This window comes from Rattus norvegicus, chromosome 2 (genome assembly GCF_036323735.1).
Source record: "Rattus norvegicus strain BN/NHsdMcwi chromosome 2, GRCr8, whole genome shotgun sequence".
Classification (NCBI taxonomy): domain Eukaryota; kingdom Metazoa; phylum Chordata; class Mammalia; order Rodentia; family Muridae; genus Rattus; species Rattus norvegicus.
This window is the reverse complement of record NC_086020.1, coordinates 185,535,896-185,549,002: the sequence shown is the minus strand read 5'-3', so window position 1 is coordinate 185,549,002 and position 13,107 is coordinate 185,535,896. Positions and strand designations below refer to the sequence as shown.

General features: G+C 46.5%; 1 protein-coding gene across 3 annotated transcripts in view; it reads left to right on the top strand.

The window, feature by feature from the left end:
* The first annotated feature begins 600 nt into the window (after positions 1–600).
* Positions 601–13,107, top strand: part of Prune1 (prune exopolyphosphatase 1) — a 28,834-nt gene continuing 16,327 nt past the window's right edge. The window contains exon 1 of one of the 3 annotated variants that reach the window (NM_001007697.1): positions 601–895. In NM_001007697.1, the coding sequence (NP_001007698.1) occupies positions 857–895 (39 nt within the window). In that variant the 5' untranslated portion in view covers positions 601–856. Of the gene's footprint in view, positions 896–997; positions 1,135–13,107 lie in introns of those variants that run through there. The other 2 variants (XM_006232885.5, XM_017590899.3) reach the window with 2 other exon arrangements.

Here is a 13,107-nt window from a genome sequence, read left to right as displayed (position 1 = left end):
TTGCAACACTCCAAGAACCGTATGAGGAGATATTTGCTCAGGCTGTAGGAGGAGAAAGGCTATGAAGAAGCAGGAAGAGTTGGCACGACTGTAGGTTTTAAGAAGACAAGTCAAAGATTATGGTAATCTTTTCCTAGCGTGAACAAACACACTGATCACGATATGTCAGTTTGGTAAAAGGGAGAATTAAAAAAAAGAAAAGAAAAACAAGCAAAGAAAACACCTAACAAGGGAAGCTGTTTTATTAAATAATATATACAGCGATGTTGTAATTTGAAGTCCCAACCAAGCGAGGCCTGTGAATCCAGTATTCAGAAAACTGAGCAGAAAGATTACAATTCCAGACTAACTTGGGCTACATAACAAGAATTTGTATTAAAAAAAAATTAAGAGATTAATTTACATTAATCTCAAACAGATGTTCGGTGTGATATATGAAAAGATACTATACTTTGTCCTATCTGCAAATTCAGATGCCATAAAGGCGAGTTATTGTGACACATACACAATTTGTATGTCATAGCACTCAGAAAACTGCAAACTTGGTGGTGGTGGTGGTGAAAAGCCACGATCTTTTGGACTACATTTCCCAGGAGGCACCGCGATATGCTCCTCCTTGACCTCCCATGAGCCTTTGGGCTCAGAACCCAGCCTCCGCCGCTGGGGGAGGGGTAACGCCGGACTCCCGGAGTGCCGGATTACGCACTTCCTCCTGGGTTCGGAGGCAGAACCCTTTAGTGGCGGGTTCGAGTCCCGCCCCTTGACTCTCGGCTCTAGACCCTGAGTCTGGGGCGGGGTACATTCGGCCGAGTTACCTCTCCTCGCTGAGGGGCTACGGCACACCTCCGGCTTCACCATGGAGGACTACTTGCAGGACTGTCGAGCCGCTTTGCAGGTAACGGGTCTCAGTCCGTGACCGAAAGGAATGCAGCGTGGGGTCGGGGAAGGACGAAGGTGTGGGATCTGGGGAGCCCGGACAGTCGGTGTGGAGGGATCACAGAGGTGAACGCGGGAGAGCTGGAGGACCAAACCCTTCGCCCATGGGCGGGAGAGCCTGGAGAAAGGAATCTTCGTTCGCTTGAGTCGGGTCCTTAAGCGGGACCTGTGCGACAGCCGACAGCCGCGCCCGGCGAGGTGTGTCTGTCCTTCTCTCCCCGCCCCTCAGTTTCCCTCCCGCAAGCCCGACTTCAGCCCTCTGGCCTCCAGGTAAACCTCTGGGAGCGGAGGGCACCTGTGCACGGCTTTACTGCCTCTGAATGGCGACTTGCCTTTTTTTTTCTAGGTAGAGGCGGTCGTGGTGTTTTACTTTAAACCTCTGGTTTTATGCTAGACATACAGAATAATGCATCAGGATATATGTTGACCCACAACTTACATTCCTTTGCTTCCAGCGTTCTCCTTTAGTCTTAATGCACGCGCGTGTACACACACACACACATACACACACACACACACACACACACACACGTAAAAATACCCCCTTCTTGGTAAGAGATAAACACAAAGTGTGTTTGGAATCTAAACCATAAGCACGGCCCTGAATTCTTTGTAGCTTATTTTTGGTGTTTCCTGAGCCCGCTGGACTCACCCAGCTGTGTTGACAGGCTGCGCAGCATTAGGTCGCTATCCCCATTAGAGGCTCCAAGTCACTTGGCCCCTACTGTGAGTTTCTCTGCCCCTGAAGAAACGTAGACAGATATCTTCCTTTAAAATAACTTAGCTCGGTGTTGTAGCCACATGCTTCTAGTCCCAACACTTGGGAGGAGGCTGAGGATTTACCAGTTCAGGCCAGCTCTGGGCTGGAAGACAAAAATCAAAACCAAAAATCCCTTAAAAACAACAACAAAAATAGAACAAACCAGTCCTCTGGGCAATAGACTCTGTTCTTTAACAGACCCTGAAAGTCACGTCAGTCTGCTGTAGATTCAGCTTCTTGGACAAACGGATATTCTCAATTTGAATTTAGGGTGAGGTTCAACTTGATGCCAGCTACACTAAAATTTTCCCTTTGAAAAATATCTGGCCAGGCATGGTGCTGCAAATCTGTAATCTTAGCCCTGGGTAGGTTGAGGCAAAAGGGTTATTAGCTAAAGTGCAGCCTGGGCTACCTACTAGGTTGGGACAGGCCTGGGTGCCATGGTGAGACCCTCTCTTCATACCCCCCCTGAGGAAAAAGAACCACCATGCTGGGGTGGCGGTTGTACATAGAGCAGTTTGAACCAGTTCTCATTGGTTACTACTTTTCTTGTGGGCTTCTCCTGTCTCCACCCACCAGATGCTAGTTGAGAATTGTGTGGCATCACACTTTGCCTAAGGTCTACATAGTTTACTTTATAGTGTGTTTGTTTTCGAGATGGTCTTATATAGCCCAGGCTGGTCTTGATGTCCCAATGTAGCTGAGGTTGAGCTTGAACTTCTAGTCCTTCTGTTTCTGCTTTCTAGGTGTTATGATTATAGGATTCTCCAGCGATGCCCAGCTTGGCTATCTTTTTTATTATTTTACTTTATTTCTATGAGACCGGGTCTCACTATGTAGTAGCCATGGCTGGCTTGGAACTATGTAGATCAGACCAGTCTCAACTCAGAGATCTACCTGCCTCTGCCTTCCAAGTGCTGGGATTAAAAGCCCTTGAAAATGTTTTTTGCTATTGTTTTATGTGTGTGTAGGTATTTGTACATTTAAGCTCGGTGCCCGTGGACTGTAGAAGAGGACACTGGATTCTCTGGAACTGGAGTTGCAGGTGGTTGTGGGTCACCAGATGTGGGTGCTAAGTAAGTCCTTTGTAAGATCAGTATGAAATACTAAGCTCTGAGACATTTCTGTGACTCTGAACAAATTGTTGAACATTTATTTATTTATTTATTTATTTATTTATTTATTTATTTATTTAGTGGAGTGTTGGGAACCACATCCATGCAGTAGAACATGTGGAGGTCAGAGGAGACTTTCACCCCGCTCTCTTCCACCAAGCACGTCTTCCCAGCAATCAAATTTCCGTTATTTTGTTTGAGCTTGGAAAAAAAAAACAATAACAACAAAACACATACACACACACACACACACACACACACACACACACACACACACCCTCAAAGACAACAACAAAAATAGAACAAATCCTCTACATAATAAATTGTTCCTTAACAGACCCTGAAAGTCACCTAAGTCTGCTGTAGATTCAGCTGTGTGGCTGAACGAATATTCTCAATTTGAATTCAGGGTGAGGTAACAAATGCATGTTTCTGCTGAACCATCTCATCCTGTCCGCTTCTCCCATTCTTTCTGCTCTTCCAGAGGTCCTGAGTCCAATTCCCAGCAACCACACAGTGGCTCACAACCATCTATAATGGGATCTGATGCCCTCTTTTGGTGTGCAGACATATATGCAGGCAGATTGGTGGTATATACATAATAAATAAATTTTTTTTAAAAAATGGGTTTTTCATCTTCACACACACACACACACACACACACACACACACACACACACAATTACTTAGGGGCTAAAAAGATGGCTCATCCCTTAAAAGGGCTTTACTGTTCTTGCAAAGGACCAAATTCTATTTCAAGCACCTATACTGGATTGCTCACAACCTCCCATAATTTCAGCTCCAGGGGAATGTGGGGGTCTCCAATCTCTGAAGGCACCTGCAGTCACACATTCATAAACAAATAATTTAAAAATTAAAAAAAAATTTTCCCAAAACCTTCAAAAATAAGTCTTAAAGAAAAAAAAATGTGAAGGCTGGAGAGGTGGCTCATTGACTAAGAGAACTAACTGGCTGCTCTTCCAGAGGTCCTGAGTTCAATTCCCAGAAACCACATGGTGCCCGTGTCTGTCTGACTGTCTGACTGACTGACTGCCTGAGTGTATGTGTATGTGTATGTGTATGTGTATGTGTATGTCCACACATGCATGTATCTGAGGAAACCGAAAGAGGATGCCTGGATTTTGATATACAGGCAGTTGAGCCACCTGACTTGGGTCCTGGGAACAGAATTTCTGGCCTCAGGAAGAGCAGCAAATGCTACTGTGTCTCCTACCTCTAATGTAGAGTGCTATTCTAAGTGCTGTCTGCAGTGTTTAGTGAGAAGCTCTGGGACCTGAAAACTCGCCGAGAAGCAGGGATCTTCGTTCCTTGTTTACCCTCCACACACACCCATTCCCACAGATGACAGGGCACTTACCATACATCAAGTTTGGCAAGAATTGGACTTTTCCAGCATTACCCTATCCCAGTTCTTCACACTCCTCCTCCAAGGTGCAAAATCTAGTTCCTTTGTGAACCTGGAACCTTGGTGAACTTCCTCCTAAAGGTGACTGAGTCTTAGAATCTTCTCACCCTACAGCCTCACTAGGCAGGGAGTAAGTTGAACATGTTAGCTGAGAAGCCAATAGCAGCAGTATGCTGGGGTATGCCAGTAATTTTAATTCTTCGTTAATTATAGAAATATATAAGGAAAACATTAAAGCCCAAAACAGATATGAAGTGTAAAAGATAGACTTTTTTTAAAAGATGTGTGTGTGTGTGTGTGTGTGTGTGTGTGTGTGTGTGTGTGTGTGAGTGTCTGCCACATTCACCCTTAGAGTTCAGAAGGGGGTTTATTAAGTCCCCTGGAGCTGGAATTACAAGCCGTTGTGAACCAGCCATGTGGGTGCTAAGAACTGCTGAGCTATCTCTCCAGTCTCCTGTCAGTGATTCTTGTATAGAGAATCGCAGCCTGGTCTACATAGCAAATTCCAGGATGTCAAGGGCTACATAGAGAGATCCTGTTTCAAACAAACAAGAGCTTGTTTGGAGCATCCAGCAGAGGAGTGCAGAGCTGCATATTCCCTGACCAAAGGCAGTCTTTTTTTTTTTTTTTTTTTTTTTGGTTCTTTTTTTCCGGAGCTGGGGACCGAACCCAGGGCCTTGCGCTTCCTAGGCAAGCGCTCTACCACTGAGCTAAATCCCCAGCCCCAACCAAAGGCAGTCTTGATAGAGAAGGTTGTCCTCTTCGGGACTAGTGCCTCCTTCAGGAGGAATGTACGTGGGACAGTGAAGGAGAAAGTTGGACACTGGCCTAGCAGGGTGGATCAGCAGAATCCTTGGTGATCAATAAGATGACAGATGTCTCAGCCAGATTACCCTCACGTGTGCCTCCATAAAGAGAAACCAGATTCAGACAGACACACCTTTAAATGACGTCTGTGGGAGTCATGAATGCTTGGCTTTTACACAGGACAGGGATAATGGATTGTAGCCAGTTCTGCAGTACCTTATTTTTAGCATGTGACACCAGAAAACTTTTCTGTAGTCTTTACCGCATGACAATAGTGTGTTCACTGAAAGGACATCTACATAGCTGGGCTAAGTGACTAAAGTTGAGATGGAAAGATCCCAAGGTAAGGGGTAGCCTGGGCTACAGAACAGGTTCCTAGACCTGGGCTGTGTAAAAAAAGACCAGAAAGTGCCTGGCACTGGTGACACACACCTTTAATCTCATCACTCCATCCTAGGCAGAGGCAGGTGAGGCCAGGTATATAGAACGAATTCTAGAACAGCCAGGGCTACACGAAGAAACCCCCTGTCTTAGAAAAAAACAAAAACAAAAACCAGAAAGGAGTTAGGGGTGAAACCTTGTCTCAAAAACAAAACCAAAAATAAACAAGGGAAAGAGGGGAAAGGAAAACCTGTTTTCTTTTCATTTTTTTTTCTTGGATAGTTTATGTATTTACATTTCAGATGTTATCCCTCCTCTGCCATCCCCCCTGTTTGTTTTTGTTTTTACATGAGCTCCTATTCCTAGTGACTCATCTTGTACTTGGGTAGGAAAAAACTCTTCCTTTGGGGTGGGGCTACATTTCAGGCAGAGCTAGGAGCAAAGGTACAGTTCTCAGGCATGACACTAGTCAGGAGGGGATGGCAACTTGCCCTTTAATCAGAGGCCTCACGTTTTTCATTAGCAATAGGCAGAGTCAAGATCGAACATAGTCATCCTCAGAAGGGGAAGTGTGTTTTTTTTTTTTTTTTTTACCCCTAAACCCTCTTCCTGTCTGCCATCCAGGCCATCAAACAAACAAACAAGACACTTCAGGATATATTATTTCAACTACTGGGTCCTCCTCCTCCTTTAAAGACAATTATTTTAGATTTATATTTTATGTGTATGAGTGTTTTTCTTGTATGTATGTATGGACATCACATGCATGCCTGATCCCTAGAGGTTAGAAGGTGTCAGGCCCTCTGAAATGAATGTTATGAGATGGTTGTGAGCCACTCTGTAGCTATTGGAAACCAGACTGGGGTCCTCTGCAAGCTCGCACACGCATTTGCACTTTCTCCATATACCTAGACCCAGCTGGCCTTGAACTCACAGAGATCTGCTTGCCTCTGCCTTTGAAGTGCTGGGATTAACGGCATTTGCCATCGTGCCCAGCTACAACAAGAATTCTTTATCACTGAGTATCCAAACTCCCTCCCTCCTTTAGATTTGTGTTTATATTACACTCATTTATTGTGTGTGCATTTATTGTGTGTTCATATACTCATATGCCACAGTGCACACGTGGAGGTCATAGAACAGTTTAATGCTCCACCATGTGGGTCCCAGTGATTGAACTCAGTTCTCCAGGATGGACAGCGTACATCTTTACCCAACGAGCCATAACCTGTCCCTTTCTTTCTTTTAGAAAGTTTTTTGGCTGGAGGTGGTAACTCACACCTTTAGTACTAGCCTGGAGGGTCTCTATGAATTAAAGGCCAGCTTGGTGTACATATCAAATTCTAGGATAGCCATGGCTACATAGATAGACTATCTCTAAACAAACTAGGCATGTTGGTACATGCTGTAATCATAGCACTTGGGAGGCAGAAGCAGGAAATTAACAGGAGTTCAAGGCTACCTGGGATGCAGTGATAGTAGGTAGGTTTGGTGGCACATACCTTTGATCCCAGGCAGAAGCATGCAGATCTCTTGAGAGGTCAAGGCCAGCCAGATCAGCATAGCTAAATCCTGTCTTTAAAAAAAAAAGTTTGTTTCTCATGGCTCTCAGATTCTGTTTCTTCCCTTGGCAGCTCAAGTTTCTCCTGCTGCTAAGTTTAGCTGTATTTTTCCTGACCTCCTCCCCTGGTTAGAAAACAGACACTGTTTGGCCTGTGTATTCAGCCAGTAGAGCGGTGGGTTGGAGGTGAGAGTTACATATATTTCCTAAACGAAAAGGACAGTGTCTTCTAAGTGGGGGCAGCCATGCCCACAGGAGTCTCCACTTTCTGGAGCAGAGTCATGAAGAGTGCTCTTTCCACTCTAAAAGATCTTCCGGTTTGGACCTGCGTTATGAATTAGGGGGCACACATTCATGGAAGGGTATGGAGCCCCTTAAGGAATCATCTCTCTTGAGAACTGCTGCTGCTGCAGGAAGCTAGAGAGGGAGAGGATCTTTCTAGAGGGTGGCACCAGTGTGGTTAGTCAGGGAGGCGCAGAGGAAGAAGAGGGAGAGGGCGCTTCATTTACACAAAAGGCTCTTAGGTGATGCCTCTTGTAATCATGCAAGGCATGAAACAAGTTACAGTGTATCTTCCTCTGGGTTTTTGAGGCCAGGGTCTTATAGTAGTCTGGGTTGTCTTGGAACTCATTGTGTAGTCCAGACTGACCTCAGCTCCCCGAGGGCTGGGATTAAGGGAATGCACTGACATGCCCAATTTGTCCTCATTAAAAAAGTTATCTGGGTGTTATGGCACAAGCACTCTGAGTCCCAGCACTCTGAGGCAGAGGGGAGGGAGGTGGATCTCTGTGAGTTCAAGGTCAGTCTGATCAACAGAGCAAGTTCTAGGACAGCCAGGGTTACACAGAAACCCTGTCTCAAAAAATTTATTTTAAATTATATGTATACGTGTGTATCTATGTGTGGGAATATGCATGTGAATAGAGATGCCCCCAGAAGTAAGAAGGGGGCTTAGGATACCCTGACCACCCAATGTAGTGCCCAAGAGCTAAACTTATGTTCCTCTTCAAGAACAATACATGAACCATCTCCCTAGCCCATTAAATAAAAATTCTTAACATTTATTTATGCACTTTGTGGGGGTGGGGGCGGGGAGCGTGCAGCAGCACATCTGTGAAGGTCAGAGAACAGCTTGGCAAGTTTCCCAACTCTTCCCACCACATTGGTCTTAGAGACTGAACTCGGGTGTCAAGACTGGCAGCCTGTGCCCACTGGGCCATCTTGCCAGCCCTGCCCTCGATTTATATAGGAACCAGGACCCCATATGAAGTAAGAAGCAGTGTTGGACTCAGTCCTAGTCTGTGATTGTCCAGATGGTGTTCTGTAGCGAATAGTGCAAAGAGGGCCTCACAGGGCGCACACACTATGGTTTTGGGGGGGTGTCTGGGCAACGGAGGGTGGTGCTGATGGGGGTGGGAAGGAAGAGAAGGCTGCGTGTCTTTGGTCACCCCCGGTCCAGGACTGCCCAGTGACAAAGCGTTCATGCCATCTGCTACTGGCCTTGGCTGAGCACAGAGCTTGATGCTTGTCTTGCAATGGAGACCTCTTCTCTTCCCTTCACGCTGTGAAGTGGCTTTGGTCCCTCTCCTCCACTGGGGGGATATGACTGGCCATGATTCAGCTGCACTGTTACAGGGATGTGGAAAGGCTCTCTGAGACCTTCCTCGAACTCCTCGCTCAGCCTTTCTCTGGTCCTCTTCCCCGTCCCTTCAGCTGGAACACATGGCCCGCAGTGTTTACACCCTTCCTGCTTCAGGGAGCCAGTTATCTCTGAGCCACTTCTTTCCGGTTTTCCTGTCACTTTGGTCCACAACCATCTTGGACAGTCCTTGGTGTCCGGGAGACAGGGACCTTCCCTAGTCTCAGGAGGAGTCAAAGGAGATATTATGTCATGTGACTGGGGTCTTGGGTATAGAATCCTCTTATTGCAAGAGACTGGACTGGAGAGAGCTCAGTGGTTAAGAGCACTGACTGCTTTCCCAGAGGTCCTGGGTTCAAATCCCAGCAACCACATGGTGGCTCACAACCATCTGTAATGAGATCCGATGCCCTCCTTTGGTGTCTGAGGACAGCTACAGTGTGCTCACATACATTCAAAGAGTTTCCGGGGTTGGAGATTTAGCTCAGTGGTAGAGCGCTTGCCTAGCAAGCACAAGGCCCTGGGTTCGGTCCCCAGCTCCAAAAAAAAAAAAAAAAAAAAAGTTTCTGTTGCCAGGCGTGGTTGTCTACCTATGCAATTCCAGCATTAGGCAAGCTAAGGCAGGATGGGATGATTCTGCTTTTGAAGCAAGACTCCCATCTTAAAAAAAAAAAAAAAAAAAAAAAACAAAAACCCAAAACAACAAAACATTACCAAAATATAAATTAAAAAAAAGGAAAAGAAATTGAGGCTGGAGAGATGGCTCAGTGGTTAAGAATACCAGCTCCTCTTCCAGAGGTCCCTGGCTCAGTTACCAGCACCCAAGCACTCAGTAGTGGCTAACAACAGTATGTAACTCCAGTTCCAAGACGTACAACTCTCTCTGATCTCACACGACGCACACAAGGGGTGCACAGACATACAAGAAAGCAAAACCAGAATCTCCAAAAATGACTTTTAAAAGCGTTGAAAGAGATGAGCCCTCCTGTGGAGCTCTTTGATCCTTCTGGGTCCACACTGTACACAGACACAGTGCACAACCCTTGGATCAGGTTAGTTGGCCTGTCTGTCATTCAGACATTTTCATTTCACACACCTGGGGTTTTGTTGATTTGTTTTTCCCCTTGGGGACAGGGTCTCACCTGTGGACCAGTCTGTCCCTGAACTCAGAAGTCTTCCAGCCTCTGCCTCCCAAGTGCTGGGATCAAAGTCATGTGCTGCTACACCCAGCTGTTTTCTGTTTGTTTGTTTGTTTGTTTGTTTGTTTTTGAGACGGGGGTTTCTCTGTAGCCCTGGCTATCCTAGAACTTATTTTGTAGAACAGACTGGCTTTGAACTCACAGAAATCATCCTGGCTCTGCCTCCTGAGTGCTAGGAATAAAGGTGTCTGCCACCATCACCACCTGGCTCCTTTAATTTGATTAATGTATTTGACACAGGGTCTCATGTAGCCTAGGCTGACCTTGAAATTGCTTTGTAGCTGAACTGACCCTCTTCCACACTCATATCTGGGTGGCATGTGTGGCTGCCCCTGGCTCACAGTGTCGTGTTATCGGACCAGGACTTCTTGTGTGGAAGGCAAGCACTCTGTTACCTAAGCCATGTCTCTAGTCCTGATGTGTGGTATTGCTTAATTGCTTCTTTGGCTTCTGAGGCAAGAGCCTTACACAGCACATGCTGGCTTCAAAAATACAGTGCAATGGAGATGTCTGGTCCTTCTGCCTCTACCCGCTGAGGGGAGTGAGGTTACAGGCCTGCACCACTACATCACCTCATACTTCATCTTTCTGGAGCGGGGTTTTGCTCTGCAGTGCAGGTGGGCCTATAACTCTGTGTAATGCAGACTGGCTTCAGCCTTGGGATTCTCCATCTTCAAGCTTCTTAGTGCTGGGATTCCAGGCATGAACCACCACCACCCCAGACAAGGGGTCCGTGCTCTTCAGAAAGTAATTAGTTATTTTCTGTGTCTGTGTTGTGGCACACATGTTGAGGTCAGAGGATAAGTTGTAGGAATCAGAATTGATTCTCCTTCCAGCATATGAGACCTGGGGATTGAATTCAGGTCTTTAGGCTTGGCAGCAGGCACCGTCACTTGCTAAGCCAATTCTCTGGCTCAAGGGTTCCATACCCTTAAATGGGCCTGGAGAAACGGCATGGGCAGATCTTGAGAGCAAACTTCCTTTAGGGATCCTCTGCCCCTGAGACCTGACAAACAATCTTTACTCTTTTACGAATAAGAAATGGGAAAGAGAATGATTGGAAAAAGAAGCCCATCATGGGAATAGAGCTTATAGCTCAGTGTAGAGCACTTGCCTGGCATGCATGGGTTCAGTTTCTGGCACTGGAACAAAAGCAGCAGCCTGTTCAGTAGCTGCAGATGAAGGGCTGGAGAGATGGCTCACAATTGGGAACACTGGCTGCTCTTGTGGAGGACCTTAGTTTGGCTTGCAGTGCTCTCCCTCCTGGCTGCTCACATCATCTGTCACTTCAGTTGCCGAGGTTCTAATGCCGCCTTACGACCTCTGCATGCACCAGGCACGCACATGGTGCACATACATAATCAGACAAAACACCCGTACACGTGAAAGAAATAAATCTTAAAGGACAAAGCTGCCTGTGTCAGAGAATACCCTTAGATGTCTACACTGTTCTGGTAGAAGAAGGAAGGCCACATAAATAAGGACAGTTCCCGTAGGTTTCCCCTGAATTATTTGCTAATGTTGCATTACTTGATAATGCATGGCCCCTGCTATATCTTAGTCTTCTGACCCCTTTCCTAGTTTACTAACCTCTGTGCCTTGCAGATTTCCCTGACAAGGAGCCACAGTGGCTCCACCTTGCTGCCTCCTTCGTGTAACCTGGTAGTCGTCATTGGGGCGCTTTATCAAGTGTGGAGACGGGTTTTGATTGATATGACTGCAGTGCTATCTGCATCTACTAGGCAGAGGAAGAGATCCTGTCAAAATGTTCTGTAACTTGCTGGACAGCCCCTATATCACAGGCTAGCCAGCTCACAATAACAGTGTTGGAGCAAAGGAACCTTGCACTGACCTCTGCGCCTTGTTTTGTCTCATTCAAGCCGGATGACCTGAATTTGATACCTGGAATCCACATGGTGGAAGGAGAGAACCTACCCCCTCAGGTCATCCTCTGATCTCCATGCACACACACAATAGGTGGGGGTGGGGGTGGCAGCGTTACAGTTTTTTGAGATAGGGTTTTGCTGTAAGCCTTGGCTGACCTGGAACTTGAAATGTACATCAGGCTGCCCCCAAACTGGCAGGTCTCCCAAGCGCTGGGATGAAGGGCATGTGTCAACTAGCCCCCCAGTTTTTGTTTTTAGATAAGCTAGCTTAAGGACTGGGGGTGTAGCTCAGTTGATCGAGTGCTTGCCTAGCATGCACAACTCAGGGTTCACTGACCAGCAACACAAAAATCAGACATGGTGGCATGTGACCGTAGCCATAGTGCTAGCAAGGTTGAAATAGGAAGATCACAGAGGTAAGGACTGTTTGCATTATTTAGCAAACCCTACCTCAAGGGTGAGTGAGGCATGCCCCTCAGGGGTAGAGTGCTTGTCTAGTGCACGCAGTTCCTCAGGTGTATTCCCCAGTACTTTAAAATCATGATTGTAACGACTCTTCTCTTTGTTCAAACTCAGATAGTCTGGGCTGGCCTGAAACTTAGTATTGAGCTGAGGCAAACTAGAAGTCCTGATTCTCCTGCCTCCAACTCCCAAGTGCTGAGATTAAAGTATGTGCCCTTACATCCAGCATGGTAATGCTCAAAGTATGTGCCCGTCTCATCCAGCTGTCACTGAGACTGAACGATCGGTCAATTAGTGGGTGTAAAAGTTTGGACCCTCAAATGTTTAAGTAAAAAGGACAGAGCCTGTCTGCTCTTGGAGACCTTAGTCTAAATATGTTTGGGATTCCTAGGAGCTCAGGGGATGAACGGGATCAAGGGAAATGGTATCAGTTCTGCAGTGTCAGCAGCTGGACTTTTAAAAGCTCTGTGCCAGCTGTAGTGGCTTTAATTCCAGCACTGGGGGAAGGGGATGGAAGCAGGTCGATCTCTCTGAGTTCATGGCGAGATCTCATCTCAGAACGAAACAAAGCACAAAGATTCCTGGCTGAGGAGATGGCTGTCTTAGGGTTTCTATTGCTCTGAGGAAACACGGACCAAAGCAGCCTGGGGAGCGAAGGGTTTATTTGGCTTCTGCTGCCTCCATCACTGTTCTTGATGGAAGTCAGAACAGGGACTCAAACAGGTAGAAATTTGGAGGCAGGGGCTGATACAGAGGCCATGGAGGGGTGCTGCTTACTGGCTTGTTCCTCATGGCTCGCTCAGTCTGCTTTCTTATAGAACCCAGGACCACAAGTCTGCCAATGTGCTGGACCCTCCCAAATCAACCACCAATTGAGAAAATCTCCTACAGACTTGCCTATGTGTGGCTCAGTCCTATGCAAGCATTTTCTTAAT